The sequence below is a fragment of the Dermochelys coriacea genome, chromosome 12, assembly GCF_009764565.3.
Source record: "Dermochelys coriacea isolate rDerCor1 chromosome 12, rDerCor1.pri.v4, whole genome shotgun sequence".
NCBI lineage: Eukaryota > Metazoa > Chordata > Testudines > Dermochelyidae > Dermochelys > Dermochelys coriacea.
In genome coordinates this window covers 9,487,310-9,505,625 of record NC_050079.1, presented here as the reverse complement: position 1 = coordinate 9,505,625, position 18,316 = coordinate 9,487,310, and the positions used below count along the sequence as shown (strand labels likewise).

Here is an 18,316-nt window from a genome sequence, read left to right as displayed (position 1 = left end):
AATCAAGCAACAGCAGTTACTGCTTCAGGTTGTGTTGCCAGATAATAGATGACTGCAGGCCAAGTGCCAAAGCTCAAAGGAAAGGCTGTGCAGTCTGCCACGAAAGGGGGCTGCTGTTGTCAGATTTAGTCACGGATTCTCAAAGGTATTAAGGCACCTAACTCCTGTTGATTTCAATGGGAGTTAAATATCTTGGAGGATCTGGGCTGAAGGGCTCAGTTCTGTCACCCTTGCTTGCGTTGACTAAGACCATACTATACAAGTAGTTGCACCAGTGTCAGTTAATGTGCCTCCATCTCACATGTAAGAATAGGAGAAATAAACCCACTGAAATTTTAAAGTACTTACAAGGGTGAAGGTGACAGAATCGGGCCCTTGCTATTTTAAGTGACTTAATCTGCATTTAGGTGGTGGTCTGACTGAAAGATGCATGGTAGAAGCTTAGGCTGTCAGCACTGTAGAATAAGCATTGATCAAATCCAAACAACAGAAAACCTGCCTGCTTGCTCATGAATTGGAAATTAATCTGCCTGTTTTCCAGACCTCTGGGCCTGATAAATTAAGGCCTTTAGTGCACAATTCAGAGAAAAAATACATTAAAATTCCTTACTAACAGCTAGAGCTGGGTAAACATGCAAGCAGTATTCATTCCAATACCAACGACATGTCCATTTTGACTGTATTCGTGACCCTTATTTGGCCATGTTTACACAGGGATTTTTTAAAAATAAGATTGCAGAAAAGGGTCTCATGAGCAAACAAATATGTCCCTATGGCCATGTGGGCAGTTCTTCCATTGCTCATGGAGCAGAACCACCACTACATGGCTTAGGTGACCAGTTGCACACCACATAGTGAAGAATCTGGTTAAAAAGAAACCAAAACCTGTGAGTGCGGAATTTAAATAGGAGAACCAACTACATTTGCCTAATTTGTCAAATTATTCCTTAATAGCTCATCTAGCTCTACAAACACCTCAGCTTACAAACTGAAATATTTAAGATCGAATTTCTTACCATTCAAATGCTTTCAAAACTCTTTTTCACTTTACACAGCTTAGGCAGTGAAACTATACTGTCTGTTCTCCTCTCTTTCAGAATAATGCTGTTTGGGTTCTCAACAGGAAGGGAGAATTACTGTATATTTATAAAAACAACAAGGAGTCCGGTGGCACCTTAAAGACTAACAGATTTATACACACTCATCCTTTTGGCTTTAACTGCTATGATTATGTCCCTCTAAATGTGTTATTTGATATCACATTTTGAAACTGCAAGAGCAGTGGAGTTTAGAAAGGAAAACCGACACAATTATTCTATGTTAAGTTTTCATGGGCACTTCTGATGTGTGGGAGATGAAGATAGAAATGGAGGGACCCTGCCATGTTTTTGAACTGATCATCAGGGACAGCTCCACTTACACATGTAGTGTACTAGGAACGTCTCATAATATTTATATGCATATATCCAGCTCAACATGGTATATGGAAGCTTACTTTTTTCTTGGTTCGATGGGTTCCATTTCCATTGCACATACTAGACATAGACCTGCAAATCAAAACATACATATGTCATTTAAACATGTCCCCAAATATTCCTCCCAGTAACCATGATAAGGCAGTGGCAATTTTAGACAGAACCACACACTAATGTGTTTAATTGCCAAGATCTTGCATTAGTTCGGTCATGCATTGCTGATCAGCACTACAGCTCTATTAGAACATGTATGGATAAAGTCAGCTATTTCCCTTGGATGCCTGAACTTAAGACTTTTTTCCCCCATTTTCAGATGTTTAGCAGGATTTCCATCATTTTCTGTTGTGGCTTCTGCTCTGCAGGCACGTGAACTCACTTCTAGTTGTTACTTTTGTATGACACCCAGCTACATTTAGAGGGTTGTTACATAAAATCATTCACATGGATTCATTTTACTTAGGAAAAAAATGACGATGGCTCAGATTTTTAGAGGTATATAGGCATTGCTTTGCTCAGCATTGCAACGCCTAAATATCTGGGCCTTTGTCACTTCTAATACCTGTGACAACTATGAGAGGTATGGAAATGTGACAGAGCATTGAAGTAATGTAAATGGAGAAGGGTAAGGAAGGAATGGTCTTTTTTGTTTCGTTTTTCTCTTTGCCCACAGAAAGCGTGTTGCCAGGAGCATCTATTATATTTCATATCTACCTCCACCTACATTGCATCCCACCAAAAAGAAAGTGTGTAGATTACAAGATGCTGCTAGGATCAGACCATATTTGGAAATTCACACAGGCCGTTGTTCTGCAGCCACACACATTGCTCTGGAATGACATTTGTTTTTGAAATGTTCTCAATACGTGGGCAACCTGATCAGGTCTTCCTCCTGATCTCCCCCTTTCCCCTTCCCCTACATACACTGGGAGGAAGATTTCTCCAGTGACTCCATTTTCCACTAAGCTTATACCCCTCGGATGACTATAGGCAGGGGTGAAAGTAAGGTGGTAAGGGCCAGTACGGCGTACCGGTAAAATGTGGCCGTCGGTACCGACCTCTACAGCCTTACTTTAAAGCGCTGTCGCTTTTGCGCCCCCATGGGTTCCTAGCAGGAGGGCCGATGACGGGGGAGCACAAAAGGGGCAGCGCTGTTAAAGTGCTGCCGTTGCAAAGGACCCTGCTTAAAGTGCTGCTCCTGCAGCACTTTACCCTCACTGCCCTTTTGCCCTCCCCCACCCCCCCCCAGGCTGTCAACTGGTTGGGGGGGGACAAAAAGGAGCAGCTACCCCAGGGCTCCGGTCGCTGCTGTGGCAGCAGTGGCCAGAGCCCCAGGCCCTTTAAATCTCCACTGGAGCCCAGGGCATGTGGAAGGGCTGGCTGGGGGATGCTGACCCCCAGCCCCACACCTTCCACCCGAGGCCCCACCCCTTGTGGGGTGTGGGGGGAAGAGCCAGGCCCCATACCAGTAAATTTTCAATTTTACTTTCTATTGGAATTACTGCAAGAAAGTTCATGACCACCATTTTGGAACACTTGAAATCTTAATTGCCATGTTGATAACGCCAGGCCAGAGTTAGCATTATAACTGGCACCTACAAGTTTATGTGAAGAGGTTTTAGCCCAGAGGCTCAAAGAGGAAGGGATTTTGTAAAAATTTCAACCAGGGAATTTACAGTCCTGAGACAAAGTTTGAAATAAAAGTAAGTAAGTGACGCTTCCAGCTGTAATTACCTCTCACACCTTCAGTGAAGGAACCTACAAAACGTTTGCTCAAGAGGGTGGTGGCTGAAAACAGCAATGAACGGAGAAACACCACACTACTGAGTGCCTTGCAAAAGCAGCTCTAGAAACATTCCTTTAAACAGAAGACTCTCCCTTTTGCTAAAGAATGAACAGTCCCCCACCCAAAAAATATTCAAACCTAGAGTTTTTAACCTGTTCCATTGCATTTTACACCTACTCTGTGTAGGTTAAGGGATTACAAAAAGATGCAAGGCTGCAGCGAATCAGAACTTGTGACTAAGGGACACACTGATAAGTTACCAAACAAAAATTCATGAACATGTATTTGTATCCAAAACTGCCAGATTGCAGCCATAGCAGGAGATTCTTATCTGAAGGCTACTTTAAAGAGCCTGTGGATTCTTCAGCCTTTCAACCTGGCTCTTTGCTCTAGGAATAGGCCCAAGCAGAAAGGCAAACTAAAAAAACCCATCCTCTTTCCCCCTCCAGCTCAGAGCCCCCAAATGAAATCTTGGGGAGAGATGATGTTGGGTTGGGTTTTTTTTTTTGTTTTTTTTTTTGTTTGTTTTTTTTGTTTAAAGGGGCAAATGGAGCAGTGATCAATGAGAATTTTTTTAAACTTGCACATAGCTCCCAGTGCACCTGATCAGAGAAAAATCTGAGCAGGAGCCCCGCCTCCATGTCAATTCCCTTCTGTCACCCCAGTTTTCAAAGGAAATTAATTCCCAAAAAGCATTTTCATCCCAGAGGCTCAGAGCATGGGAAGGAAGTTTGGCAGCCTCACTGATCAATTGTAATTAATGCAACAAATCCTTCCCAGGCTCAGCTTCTGAATTAAAATATGCACACATCTGTTAACAAGTACATGCCTGGAAAGATGAAGATGAAGAAGGCGCTGATGCCACCAATAATACTGATCACCTCGCTGATGTCAGGGACAAACAGAGCAATGACGAGCGTCACGATGATCCACGTGATAGTCAGCACAATCCTTGTACACCGCTCATAAGGCTCCGTAAGCACGAGAGACCTGCACTTGTCATTCAGGCAGACATCCTGTAGGACAGACCTATCAGACAGACACAGCCAGGTTACATACAGCACTGTGCTGGGTTCAGAACTCCTTGCGCTGGATTGTATTGTTTGAGCAATGCACTCAGTAGGGGGCAGTGCAGAGCTCAGCTCCACCACGGCAGGGAGTTGCTCGTGGACCACGTGTTCTGCGTAGACAGACTCATACCTCCCGCACACTCGCTGCCCTTTCCCAAGCGTCTCTGTGCGCAGACGGAAAGCACCACCTTTTGGGATGGGACAGGCAGTTTTCCCCAGCACACTCCGCAAGGGGAGAGGCCATGGCTTCACCACCTCCCCATCCCTTTTGGGGCAACATGTGCCCAGAAGTTCCTGCCCCTGCACAAAGGCCTGGGACAACTTACTATTTGTATGACAGATGCACCTAGAGGCTCGAGCCAAGACAGGGCTCAGCGAGTTACACTCACCTCAGCTTTGTTACAGCGAGGGGAAGATACTTCCCTGCTAAAAAAAAAATCTCACTTTCCCCTCTGATCCACTTGGTCTGGCTCCTCAAGACATACCCTCCGCCAACGAGTGGCTTTTGATGTGCCAGCTCATCCGCCTACACCCCCTTCCCCAAGGCTGCTTGCCCGGGTGTTCGGTTTTATAATCTCAGACAGCCCCTGCCCATCAATCCCTTGTGGGGAGGTTGTCACTGCCTTCCATACGGTGGCCACTGTCTTTATGACCCTTCTTCGCACTTATTATGCCTATTGTCCTTTCAGAACTAGACCTTTCCTGGCTTTCTTCCTTCACCATTGTGAAGGGATGCCCAGTCGGTGGCAGATTTTCAGCCACCCACATTTGGGTCTCCGCCTCAGGCGTTAACCTTGAAACCAATTCACTGTTTTGGAGGTGGGATGCGTTTTGCCATTAGTAATATCCCTTTCCAAATCTTCTCTTGATGAAATCTACGTCACTGACACCTACCACCGTGTGAGCGTGGGCATAAGCCCATTCCTAAACACTGCACCTCCACCCATTTCAACAGCCATGCACATCTTCAGTCTCTCTCTCTGTCTTACCTGCCCAGCAGGAGAACAATTGGGTAGATGGTAATGATGGAGATGCCAAAGAGTAGCCGGGCTATAATGATGACCACGTCATTTCCTGGGTATGACATCAGAATATCAGCAGCAACATCAGCACCAAAGGTTAAATAGCCATAAAGCCCTAGAAACAAGAGAAGCAGCAAAGATCATAGGCATTAAATGTGATATTGAGCTACAGTCGTGATACCATATGGGGAGGAGTTTGGAGGAGGAACCAACTACGAAGAAAGTTATTAAAATGAATGTGTATTGCTCATTATAGCCGGGGCTGCTAGTAGTGCCTATTTCCAGGTCCCGTGGATCCTCCCCTTAGACTGAGAAGGGGTTCTTTAGCAGGGGGCGGGCTCTGCCCACCCACTTCTTGGATCCCAATAGGATTAAGGTTGCTCAACGTGTCCCATATAAAAATCTGTTTATAACTTGGCAAAACTTTAGCCATTTGGGCTGAAAAGTTGCATGCTAGGTGTCTGCCTCAGGCTGATTTGGTGGGCAGGGGGCAGGAGTGTAAACGATTTGAAAGACTGGATAGTGGTCACTTAATGCGGAGCTATTCTGTTAAGTGAGCACCATCCATTCAGTGCCCTGACCGAGGCTGGGGTCCTGTGGGAAATATAGTTGCGGATTACGTCACTGGAGACTGTATTATAATGCAGACGCAACAGAGGGCCAAATCATGATGGTGCAGGCAAACTTAATTCTGGCATTTCATAACTTCTGAACGCTTGACTTTGCAACTGTAATAAAGTTATTTTAACATAGTTTGTGCGTGTGTATTTATCACTCATGTGGGAGGAAGACAAATTTATAAAACTTCCTTGCCAAATGACTCCCTTCTAAGGCAGCTGAGCTACAAAGAGTTAAAGCAATCTTTAGTCAAACAACTGAAAGGCATCCTGAGCACAATTTAGCTGAGGGGATGCTAATCAGGAAAGCCCTTGTCCACACCGAGTGCTGTGGCATGTTTCACGTTGTATATTAACATGTGGTCTGACATGAAGTCATTGTCCAGTGTCAACAAGGCCTACGCATGGAGTGTGGTTTCTGGGTCACAGGGAAGGGGGGAAAGTTTCAGCAGGTTGGGATAAGGTGAGAGGGAGGGGTTACCTGTAAGAGAATAAATTAACAGGCAGAAGAGCATGGAGAGCACAGACACCACGATCCAAAGGGAGAGTTTCTTGTTGTGCATGCTGCTGTAGATGGCAATGCAGGCTTCATGACACTGAAACACATGAGAGAACACTGCATGCTTATGAGCAGGTGAAGGGAGGATGAAAGGCCTCGGGTCCTCTCACTTACCCTCTGTGCCTCAGTCCCACCACCACCCTGCCCCCAAACCACTCCGCCCTTCCCCCAGGCCCCTGCTTCAGCCAGAGGCAGACTGCTAGGTACCTCCTGAGTCCCCTCCAGAGACAGAGTGATTCTCCCCAGTCACCAAAACAAAGGGCCGGTCCTTCCTCCTCCCAGGAGGACACAAGGGGATGTTCTCCGCCTCTGGAAGGGGTCACCGCCACCCCTCTCAGGGCCAGAAACAGAGCTGTTCCTTTCTCCCATGGTTCTTGTTGCCCCCACCCCTTCCGTGGGGCAGGAACTGAGCCAGGCAGCTACACTGCTATGGACCCGAGTACAGGGGAGCTCGGATCTGGGTTCCACTGGTTCTGCCTGCTCCAAGACCGGACCAGAACACAGATCCAAATCCTCACTCCGTGTTGACCCTGTGACTCATGCAGGGCTCTTACTGTATCAGGCTTCCTGTGTAAGGTAGCCTGATTAACACTGCTGCTTATAGAAGGAGTGCCCATTACTGGAAGCTCCTTAAATCAAGCCCCGTCCCCCCAGACTCACTAATAAAGGACACAACTCAACGTTGGGATTACGCCTGCACTGGACAGGTATGTACACTGCACTCCCTAAACTCCCAGGGTGAAATCCTAGCCCCATGAAAGTCAAGGGGAGTTTTGCCATTGACTTTCCTGGGGCCAGGATTTCACCCCAGTGTCCCACCCTAGCAGGCAGAAGCCTCCGTAGATTCTGGGATGCATGGTCTTGCGAAGGTGGGAGTCCTCTTTGCTTGTTCCTTGTCCTGGTCAGGAATCCCGGGACGGGGAAGGGGGGGAAAAGAGACCTTCCCTAGCCTGGGGCATCGTGTTAAATGAGAGCTTCTGCGAAGGCAGCTGTAGTAGCAACCCACTGGACTAGCCCACAGAAAAGGACAATTGAAATCCACAGTGCAGTTACCTGAAATCCAAAACAGATTGTTGGGATGACACTGAACATGGAAGCCAAGGAAGACACTCTGCAGATGGGGAGAGGAAGGGGAGCACAGGTGATCAGTTGAAGAAAAAGTAACTCAATGGGGCAAGAAGAGAAATACATTCACAGCCTTATCTGGCACCAAAGCGAAAAGCTGCCTCCCTGGGAAAGTAATCCAGCAGCATCTACTGGCTATTCCAAAAGGAAGTAAGTTTGCACCCACTTACACAACAGACAATTCAGCTTCCATTCTTGCAACAGACTCTGCGTGCCTGGAGCCCCGCTGTCTTGCAGGAGGGTCAGCCCATGTGGAGTCAGTTGCAGGACTGAAGCCTTCGCTGCACACAGACACCCTAAACCCTGGTCTACCTGAGGGAATAATTCCCCACTGGCAGCCCCACACATTTGCCAGTGAACCCCTGGCACAGACAGCGCTCCCACAGTCATACCCATTTTATAGCCTGCCGCAAACCTCAGCAGGTTTAAAAGTGGTAAAGAGTCCCAAAGCCACCAGCCCCCTGCCTAGGCCAGGGCTCTCACTCATGCTAGTTCCGCTGAACTGGTGTTGGTGCCGAAATGAATTTATTGCACAATTGCCTAATGTAGACAAGGCCCTGGAGTCTTTCGGAGTTGACAAGACTGGAATTTCTAATGTAAGAAAGCAGAAAAAGCCTCCCACTGGGGAATTTTGGGGGGCGGGGCGGATTTTCTAGCCTTCTTTATTTATCAGACTGAAGCGAAATAAATAAGGGAAAAGCACAGACGCCCAGTTCTCCCTCACACCCTCCAGGCACAGTCACCTTTGAAGAGCACACTGCCATGACAGACCCTGAAACACACACTTCTCCCAACCCCCAGGAATTCATCATCTTCCAATGATGCCTACATGCCTCAAATACCCAGATGGCTCACAGACCCTTTGTCATAACTTATCCTCTGGCCTTCAAAAATAGAGGGCCAGATCATCTGAATCGCTCCGCTGAAGTCATGCACGTGGCATTGATTTATGCCAGCTGAGGATCTGACTCTGAAGTTGCTATTTTATACAACCTAAATCCATGTACAACCAATTTTTTAGCCACCTCTCTGTTGCCCATATGAGGTATCTGGTGTTTTCCAATACATAGAAACCCCCTGCTTAGACATCCACATCCCAGCCATAGCAGCAACAAAAAGGTTACTACTCTAACCACTCTGCAATGGCATTGATTGCTTAGCCTTGTTTCAAAGTGAGCAGCATGCACTTTGGCTCTCCTTGCCCCTATAACTAATCCAACAATTACTCCTTAAGGACGTGAGACTGCAGGTTAGCACCTCCAGGCATGATTGCAGCTGCCCTGGCCACTAACTTTATTGTCAGCCGATCCAGGACTCCTCCAGGACATTAGCACAGCATGGCAAGTCAAGGAGGAGGAAAACAAAGGAAAAAAAAAAAAAAAACACAGGCAGACTTGCCTGCAGTTTTAACAGCCTGGCACGGCATAAAAACAGCCCTGACATTCCAGCACATTTGTTGTGTTAGCATCCTAATTGCCACTCAGTACATTTGTCTCCTGGGTTTAGTGCCAAGTCAAGGATCCCTTGAGTCCCTTGAAGCAGTGATAAATGGTTGCACCAATACTTACCTTGAGGAATAATGTTGCTCATGCATGATAACATGCTCTGTTCTTAGGTAGTATTTTATTATAATCACCAGGGTCAGGTAGCAAGCAGCCAAAGTACCTAAAATACTAACACAAAGGATTGGAGAGGAAAAGTGTTAAGCTTTTATCATACCAAATGAAGATTCAGCCATGCTATGTTGGCAGGCTGTAATGTTCAATGAGTATGCGTTACAAGCCTATCAGAATATACTGCGATTTATAAGGGCAGCAACCTGGCTACTCACAGAAACTGGTAAAATACTGCACTTTTTAGTTCATCTGACCTCAGCCAGACCCCCAACATGCACCAGTATCCAGTACCTCCCTGTCCACAGACAGAAGTGTTTTAACTCTAACAGGAGTGTGGCCCGGAGTCTCCCCTCTTACTTGAAAGCGACAAAGAGTCCTGTGGCACCTTATAGACGTATTGGAGCATAAGCTTTCGTGGGTGAATACCCACGTCTTCAGATGCATGCATAGTATTCTCCCATGAATGCTTATGCTCCATTACCTCTGTTAGTCTATAAAGCGCCACAGGACTCTTTACCGCTTTCACAGATCCAGACTAACACGGCTACCCCTCTGATACTCTCTCGCTTGGTTTACACTGCTGTGGCTCCATTGACTTCATTTGGACTTGCTCCCAATTCACTGAGGGGAAAACAGGAGCACACAGTCATGCCCTATACACGTTTTCTGTAACACTCACCACTTCTTAGCTTTACAGAGACTGTAGATACAGGAATGAGCTCACCTGCCACTGAAATGCAACCTTCTCTGGGGTGGAACGAGAGACACGCTGCACCAGCAGAACAACGAAGGAGTTTGTGGGAGTGAAAGGGAAAGATTAATATCTTGGACTGAAACTGCAGGCAGTGGGATTTAGGTAGAAAGAAAATTACCCAAGATGCAGTTTGGCCAAGACTCTGATTTAGCACCCCTATTCTTGGGAGATTGTTATGGGGTCTGTAGTGTCATTCAGAAACCTCTGCTCGAGTGAGAGCTGCTGAAAGGACAGGACATCAGAGAAAGTCAGATTAACATGTTCCCAGTCTCTTCTTACGGTGTCTATTTTAGGTCACACCCTATTTATTAGCCATTACAAGTGATATTATTGGCTGACAGCCAGCTTGTCTTCTCAGCTCTGCTCTGACACTAAGGATTCACTTGCCATGTTGTATTTACCATGTTCACCAGGAAGTTTCTTAATCTTTTCTGAGAAGCGAAACCAATTCGCCAAGTCCCAAACCCAACGAGAGCTCAGCTAACACACATGTAGGGCTCAGTCCTGCAAGCGCCCAGTGCTGCACACAAAGCCAAAGCACTCGCCCTGATTCAGTACCTGTGGACAGGTGTTTCTGTAGCGTGGTCAGAAGCTCGCAAGCGCTTCACCTGCACTGACTGGAGCAGCGGGGAGGATGGGCAGCAAGTGGCAGAGACTGGGCGTGGCCAGGATTTGGGTGGGTCGATGAAATCTGCGGTAACGCAAAAGCTGTGCATGTGCCCGATTTCAGCTCCTCCTCCTGCGAGCCAGCCATGGGGAGTGGCTGACTTGAGAGCATTTAAGAACAGCACGTAGAAGAAAGTGAGACCAGGGTAGGGAGGAGGGCCAGCTGCTGACCTGGGAGTATACCTGAAGGCTACCTGCAGCTGCTCAGTGCCTCACTGGGTATTTATGGCACAGTGATCTTGGTGCACACCAGCCTGCACCTCCCATGTCCCTCCTCTTAAGTCCCCACATTGGGTGAATTGTGGTGAGAGAGCACCAGGCTCGGCTGCCCTGCCAGTGGCTCAGCACGCTTCTCACCCCTTGCTTGCAGGGCTGGGTGCATTTGGTCCCAGTTCAGACTATCAACCTTCCGCACAGCTCTGTCGTTAGCGCCAAGCGTACCTGGTGTATTCCTGGAACCCGATCTCCCTGGGAACAGACAGAGGGAAGATGACCAGGGCACATAGGGCAGTCAGGGTGAAGCGGTAATCTGTATACCAGTGCTGGGGAGGAGGAGGCTCTTCTCCACTCAGAGTCACATTCATGTAGAGGGAGTCACATACTGAAGAGGAGAAATGGAAGAGGAGGTTCAGGGGGGCATAGGAGATCAGCGTCAGCTTCTCTTGTGTCGTCCTAGTGGTCAGCAGCAATGGGGCCAGCAACAGCATGAATTGCTTTTTAGATCTCAAACAGGAACTGCTCACGAGCAGCCAGGAATTAAGATCAAGTTTCAGACAAAGGGCTCCAGGGCCATAAGAATCACACATGCAGCATGCAGTCCTATCAGTAATACAGCTCCGTAGACCCTGGACTAGCCTCAGCTGGAAACAGGAGTTTACAAAAGGTCTGGGAGGGATTGATCATGGAGAAAATGGCCTGTTGCAGGATTGACAGGATGGCCGCCTTTCGCCAAACTCACAGGCAGCAGGGTGTGCCAAAACACTCTGCCTCCCTCAAAATTGTCTCTGTGCTGATAAAGTTAATGGCCTAATTTTCCAAATGTGATTAGTGATTTTGGGTGCTTTCCTGGAGACGCCTTAAAGGGGCCAGACGCTCAGCACTTTCCAAAAACCGGGCGTCTTTATGATATCTCAAGTTGGGCACCCCCGCCCCAAAATCAAGCCCAACACATTTGTTTTGGGAGTCTCTTATGTGTGCCTCGGGAGCTGTTTAAATACATGCAGAGAGCCTGAATGATGCAGACTGCAATAGCTCATGCTATTGGCACAAACATGGATGGCCACTTCTGCTTTGGTGGGTCTAGGGCAGAGGAGGGCAAACTACGGCCTGCGGGACTGTCCTGCCCGGCCCCTGAGCTCCTGGCTGGGGAGGCTAGTCCCCCCTCCTCAACTATCTCCCCTCCCCCGCCGCCTCAGCTCACCATGCCACCATCGCTCTGCCCTGCCGCTCCTGCCGGGCAGCACGGAGGCTGCAGTCTCCGGCATGGTAAGGGGGAGGGCAGTCAGGGAGTGGGGGGGTGGTCAGTGAACAGGGGACGGTTGGATAGGTATGGGAGTCCCGGGGGGCCTGTCAGGGTTCGGGGCAGTCAGGGGACAAGGGGGGCAGTTGGATAGGTGTGGGAGTCCCGTCAGGGGGTGGGGTGTGGAAAGGGGTCAGGGCACTCAGGGGACAGGGAGAAGGGGCAGTTGGAGAGGGGGTGGGGTCCCGGGGGGCGGTTAGGGGTGGGAGCCGGGAGGGGGTGATCAGGAGACAAGGAGCAGCAGGGGTTGGATGGGTCAGCGGTTCGGGGGGAGCAGTAAGGGGGTGGGAAGTGGGAGGGGAAGGATGGGGGTCAGATTGTTTGGGGAGGCACAGCCTTCCCTACCTGACCCTCCATATAGTTTTGCAACCCCGATACGGCCCTCGGGCCAAAAAGTTTGCCTACCCCTGGCTAGGGTCATGGTCAGAACAAAGGGACTCTGTGCCAGGTCCATTCTCTAAGCAGGGACACTTACATTTTTCCAGCTGATCGCCCACAACTCTGAGAAAGGCTACGGAAATCATGAAGAGATTTAAAATGAAGCAGATCTCGCAGAGCTTCCCAATGGCCGACCCACAGATTTCTCTGACTACGCCCTGGTACGTGGACTGGGTGCTGATGGAGGAGGCATATCCCAGGATCACTAGGCCGCTAATTAGGAATATTAAGGAGCCCTGCAGAGATGGAGGCCATAAGAAAGAAAACTGCCATGAGTTTGCATTTCCACTGGTCCTCTTTTAAACAGTGACAATTAGAACTACCCATGTTATGTTGTGAAAGTCTTTCCCCAAAAAGCCCTGGAAGTTACATGGCAGCTCTGTAACATAAGCATAAAGCACCCGATACCCAAGACAAACACATCACAGGCTTTGGCAAGAGGAGGCTGCTTCCTTTTGATTGTTCTAGTAAAGTGAATGCCTCTGAACCACTAGGAGATAGAGAAGGGAGAGAGCAGAATCCTGGGCATCACTACATTTATTATTTGTATTGCCGTAAAACCCAGGTGCCTCGGCATGGACCAGGACCCCACAGCACTCGGCGTCGTACAAACATAGAACAAAAAAGACAGACACTTTTGAGGGGTAAGATAGAAAAATCTAAAACAGAATTGGCAACGCCCAATCTTGTATCCGACCACCGGATGGCAGAGGGCAATCTAACCGCCTACTTTAATGGATGCATTGTCATTTCTACTGCAGTCGGTTAGCCCCGATTCATAGATAGATCTCAAACACCCCTTTCTATCAATGTAGAATGTAACGGATCAATACAGGCTTGAGTACAATGAATATGCAGGTGTAAGGGGAGTCTTTAGGTTTGGTGTCTCTAGTTCATTTCCCAGTGGAACCTGGGCCATCGTGGAACACAGGCTATCTGCCAATGCTATTCTGAAGGAGACACACCTAGTACGTCAGTCCAGGGTGGTGGTGGTCCTTTTTATACGCTAGCGGCCAAGATAGGCTACAAATGAAGGATCAAAGGTTAGCAAATTTTCCTGTCAAAACACCCTCCAGCAGCATCACCTCAGTGTTATCTTCTTCTCCCTCTTGCTGGCAGCTGCCATGCAAAAGAGTGAACCCCAACAAGAAAAGAAATTGACGGACTCTGCAGAGGAAACAGTGAAACTGACAATGCAGAAGTGGGACAGACGGGGAAAGGATTGCAGTTAGGGAAGGACTTTTCTTCCTGCCTCTTTGCGCTGGGAAACCTGAGCTATACATAAGAGAAATACCACTACCTAGCACTTGTCATCAGGAGATCTCCAAGCGCTTCGCATAGGAGGTCAATCTCATTATAAAAGCAATCAAACTGGTTACAAGGTTCTCGCCACTACCCTGCCACCCTACCTAAGGCCTGCTTGCTGAACTTTTTGGGGTACTCCAAATGTATTTCATGTGGTAACAGGGAAAACAAGCAGCAAAGTAGATGCCTTAAGCCAGATCCTCAGCTGGTATAAACCAGCATAGCTTCACTGAAGTCAATGAAGCTATACCAATATGCACCAGCTGAGGATCTGACCCTGAAGGTATGTCTACAATGCGAAGAAAAATCTGCAGCACCCAGTCTCAGGGCCCAGGTCAATTGACTTGCGCACGCAGGCTTCAGGCCACAGGGCTAAATAGCAACATAGACATTCCCACTCAGGCTGGAGCCTGGGCTCCGAGACCCTTCCTGGTCACTGGGTTTCAGAGCCCAGACTCCAGCCTGAGTGGGAACATCTGCACCACTGTGTTTAGCCCCGCAGCCTGAGCCACTTGACTTGGGCTCCGAGACTCAGTGCTCCGAGTTTTAATTTGTTGTGCAGATGTATCTTCAGTGCCTTCACTCAAATCACCATTATACAAGCACAGAGCAATAACAAGGGAAGTCTGATATTTGAGATGGAAGAGCCAAGAATCAGATTAAGTTTCTTCTGGGGGGGGGGAAGGGTTTCAGAGAAGATCTAGAAGTTCCTAAACCTGCAAATTCACCAGCAAGCATTTACAGTGGCACCAACTGCACCCCTCATGAGGATGACGGGAAGAGATTGACACACCTGAAAAAATACATCTTACAGGGGAAGTCTGCCTTCAAGGAGGAAGTGAACCCAGAGGAAATCTCTTAATTGATGCATACCCATTAGTAATCTTATTTAAAATAACATACGTTAAAAGATTTAAACCTGTGTTTATTTTCATTTAGACTTCAGTTAAATCCACTAGAACCAGAAAAAAAGGCCAAAGAACTAGCTATACACACTCATTTCCAGCACAGTTTAGCTACCCCCACTTCCTTTGACTTCAGTCAGCGTTGTGGGGGCTCAGGTCTCTGGGTACCAGGCCCATATGGTAAGATTTCCTCAGCGTCAGTTCAAGGTCCTGCTCGTGCCGCCACGCAGAGCTGCGAGAAGTTCCACCGAGCCCATGCGTGCTGAAGAAATACTAGAGTCAGTAACTCCCGGGAACCACTCGCCATAAGGAACAGGGCCACAGGGTCACAGCCCAGCGGGCAAAATCAAGGCTGTAAATCACGCCAATGTGCACTTTAAGGAGAAATTGGAAAGTCAGGCCACTCCACTTAGATGCACATAAGTCAAGAGAACATTTAAGAAAAAAAAAAGCCACCACAGAATCATCCTTGGATTTAATTATTCTAATGGTGACATTAAAGCTCCTTATTGCGTATTACGGATCAGCCTTACAATATGTGGCAGACTTTGCACAGGCAGGCAGACTCTGCTTTGTGAGCCAATGGGCCCTGCTTGCAGCAAGCTGAAAGGACTAAGTAACAAATTGGTCACATCTGGTACTTTATACTAGGGGTGGGCAAACGTTTTGGCCGGAGTTCTGAAACGGTACGGTACGGTACGGTACGGTACGGAGGGGCCGGGTAGGGAAGGCTGTGCCTCCCCAGCCTGGCCCCCTCCCCCATCTGCCCCTCACAACCCCCGACCCATCCAATCCCCTGCTGCTCCTTGTCCCCTGACCACCGCCTCCCGGGACCCCTGCCCCAAATGCCCCCCTGGGACCCCACCCTCTATCCAACCCTCCCTGCTCTCTGTCCCCTGATCCCTATCCACACCCCTGGACCCCACGCCCTATCCAACCTCCCCTGCTCCCCATCCCCTGACTGCCCCCCCGGGATCCCATGCCCCTTTCCAACGCCCCTGCTCCCCACCCCCTTACCATGCTGCTCACAGCAGCAGGAGCTCACAGCCCTGCTGGAGCCAGACATACCGCCCACACTGTCCAGGAGGAGCCGTGGGCCAGAGTGCTGGTGTCGCTGGGAGGGGCTGGGAGCTAGCATCCCCAGCCGGGAGTTCAGGAGCCGGGCAGGACGGTCCCGTGAGCTGGATGTAGTCCGTGGGCTGTAGTTTGCCCACCTCTGCTTTATACCATTATCCCAACCCCATTCACTTCACTGGGCTTTGGATCAGGCCCTCAGTCATTTATACTTGATGCAGGAAAGGTAAAATGGGGCTCAGATCATAGTCCTCATAAAAATCAAACGGAGAGAGTGGGGCCCCATTCTTTTCATGTATGCCAGGGAAGCTGGATTGGTTTCAGTGAAATTACTCCTATTGTATAGCAGTGAAAGGAAGAGGAAGGATAAGGTCCAGTGCCATCGACGTAATAGAGGTCCAGGAAGGTTCATATTCCCATGAGGGGAAGATTTTCAAAAGGCATAAAGGGCAGGTGGGCACCCCAGTGTCTTTGAAAATTCCCCTGTAACCTTTTGAACCTACTCCTACATCACTCAGTGCCTGTAAATCCTAGAGACACAACGGTTTCTATGCTGGAGGCATCAGGTTATTTGTGAGGACATGGCTGCCCATCAGTTGTGCTTCTGTGTGTTTTCATATTTGATTTTAATGGTTGTTGTCTCACCAATATTAAGCCACAAGAAAATTTCGCACAATAAATTGCAGAGTCTGTTACACAAGTTGTGTGATCTCATAAGAACTCTTAGCAGCTGGAGGATAAGAAATGCACATTAGACCAATAAACATGATTAACACATAAACAGCACCCCATTAATGGGTTACTTAAATTCTGATTTTGTACATCCTACACTGAATATCTTTATTTGTTAATGTAAAAATGCTTATGCAACAAAAAAAATTGTTTTCCTCCTTTACCAACTTTTAAAACATGCTCAATAGTTGTTAACAATTCTATTAGTATAAATGAAAATTAGGTATGTGTCTTACGCTTCAGAATTTTTGTAACTTAGTACACTTCCATCACCCTGTAATTCATTCATTTGGCTCCCATTCAATATCTTCATATCATGATCACTCTCACTTCAGATTCCTTAAATCCTGCATTTTGAAGTTGAAGACTCTCCAATTATCTTAAATTTATTTTATGCTGATGTGAGGCCCAACCCAAAGACCCATTCCGCTGAAGGGAGCCTTTCCACCGATTTCTATGGGTGTTGAAGCTAACGGAGAACATGGAAATTTTTTGGTTACTGGTTGGAAACTTCAGACAAGAAGGTAATTGTGTACCTCTAACTGAAGGAGAATTAGATTATTGTGCAAAGAAGGCAATGTTATTTTAATCAAACTTTGCAGAAAAACGTGGCATTGGAGTCGGTGGATAATTGATTGGAAAAGCTTCAATTAATCAAGAAATCTCACTGGCAAAGTAGAAGACTCTCTCTTACATATTTCAATTACCGGCAATATGAACAAATAATTTAAAATTCTCCAATAGACAGGTCATACCCACGCACAGCATCCCCACAGATTTCCATACAGGAGTGCCATCTCTGTCCCCATAGCTATCCACATCACCTACCACAAGTCTAATGTAGTTCTTATTCATTAAATATTCTAATGCGGAGCATCCAGAAAAGGTGAATTCAAACAAGATTTAGTTGCATCAGTCCTATCACTAGGAAGTAGCATCAGTGCACACAAGTTGGCCATGCTTAATGTTGCCAAAATTAAAATTATGGCTTCCCCCCCCAGTCCACTGACTTTTAATTATAAAAATCTATAATATCCTTGATAGAAGGGAAATTATATAGATACGGTCTTTATTATAGAAAAAAGTAAAACAAACTGAGAAAAATGTTGCAAATTTGAATCTGTGTCTGTCAGATCTATCGAGTGTTTTTACCATCAAAGGTTAATGTACGTTTGGTAATATATAAACTGAAACTTATTGAATGCTTGAGCCAATATCTCCCCATTTATTATTCAAATCTAAGAATAATTTGTTTTTAATATGAGAATGTTGTATGAGAGTTATGTATACACCTCATTTCTATCATCCTCATTCACCTCAATTACCAACCCAATTAATTCGTTAATTGCTTTTATGATCATGTATTCCTTGGAAAGTTTTGTAAAAATTGTTATTTCTTCACAAGTTAGACAAGTACATTTTGTTGGGGGCTTTATGTAATATATTCTCCCATAATAATTGTACCAAGTTGATAGGAGCCTCCATTCTGATTACTTGGTGGCAGTTAAAGGCTCCAGGCCTCAGTTGGAATTGGAGCTCTCTTGTGCTGGATGCTATGGGGTCTGCCCCAAAGAGCTTACAGTCTGAGGCCCCAGATTCCAAACACTCCCGTGCTTTGCTTGGAGCATACGCTAGTTTGTTGGCAGCACTGGGGTG

General features: G+C 47.3%; 1 protein-coding gene across 4 annotated transcripts in view; it reads right to left on the bottom strand.

The window, feature by feature from the left end:
* SLC38A8 (solute carrier family 38 member 8) overlaps window positions 1-18,316 on the bottom strand; it is a 34,543-nt gene that overhangs the window by 2,971 nt on the left and 13,256 nt on the right. For 3 of the 4 annotated variants that reach the window (XM_038368796.2, XM_038368793.2, XM_038368801.2), the window contains 8 exons: window positions 12,682-12,880; window positions 11,129-11,288; window positions 9,220-9,324; window positions 7,580-7,637; window positions 6,449-6,563; window positions 5,318-5,465; window positions 4,088-4,287; window positions 1,496-1,547 (listed from right to left, as the gene is read on the bottom strand). In XM_038368796.2, the coding sequence (XP_038224724.1) occupies window positions 1,496-1,547; window positions 4,088-4,287; window positions 5,318-5,465; window positions 6,449-6,563; window positions 7,580-7,637; window positions 9,220-9,324; window positions 11,129-11,288; window positions 12,682-12,880 (1,037 nt within the window). Of the gene's footprint in view, window positions 1-1,495; window positions 1,548-4,087; window positions 4,288-5,317; window positions 5,466-6,448; window positions 6,591-7,579; window positions 7,638-9,219; window positions 9,325-11,128; window positions 11,289-12,681; window positions 12,881-18,316 lie in introns of all 4 variants that reach the window. The other variant, XM_043495045.1, reaches the window with a different exon arrangement.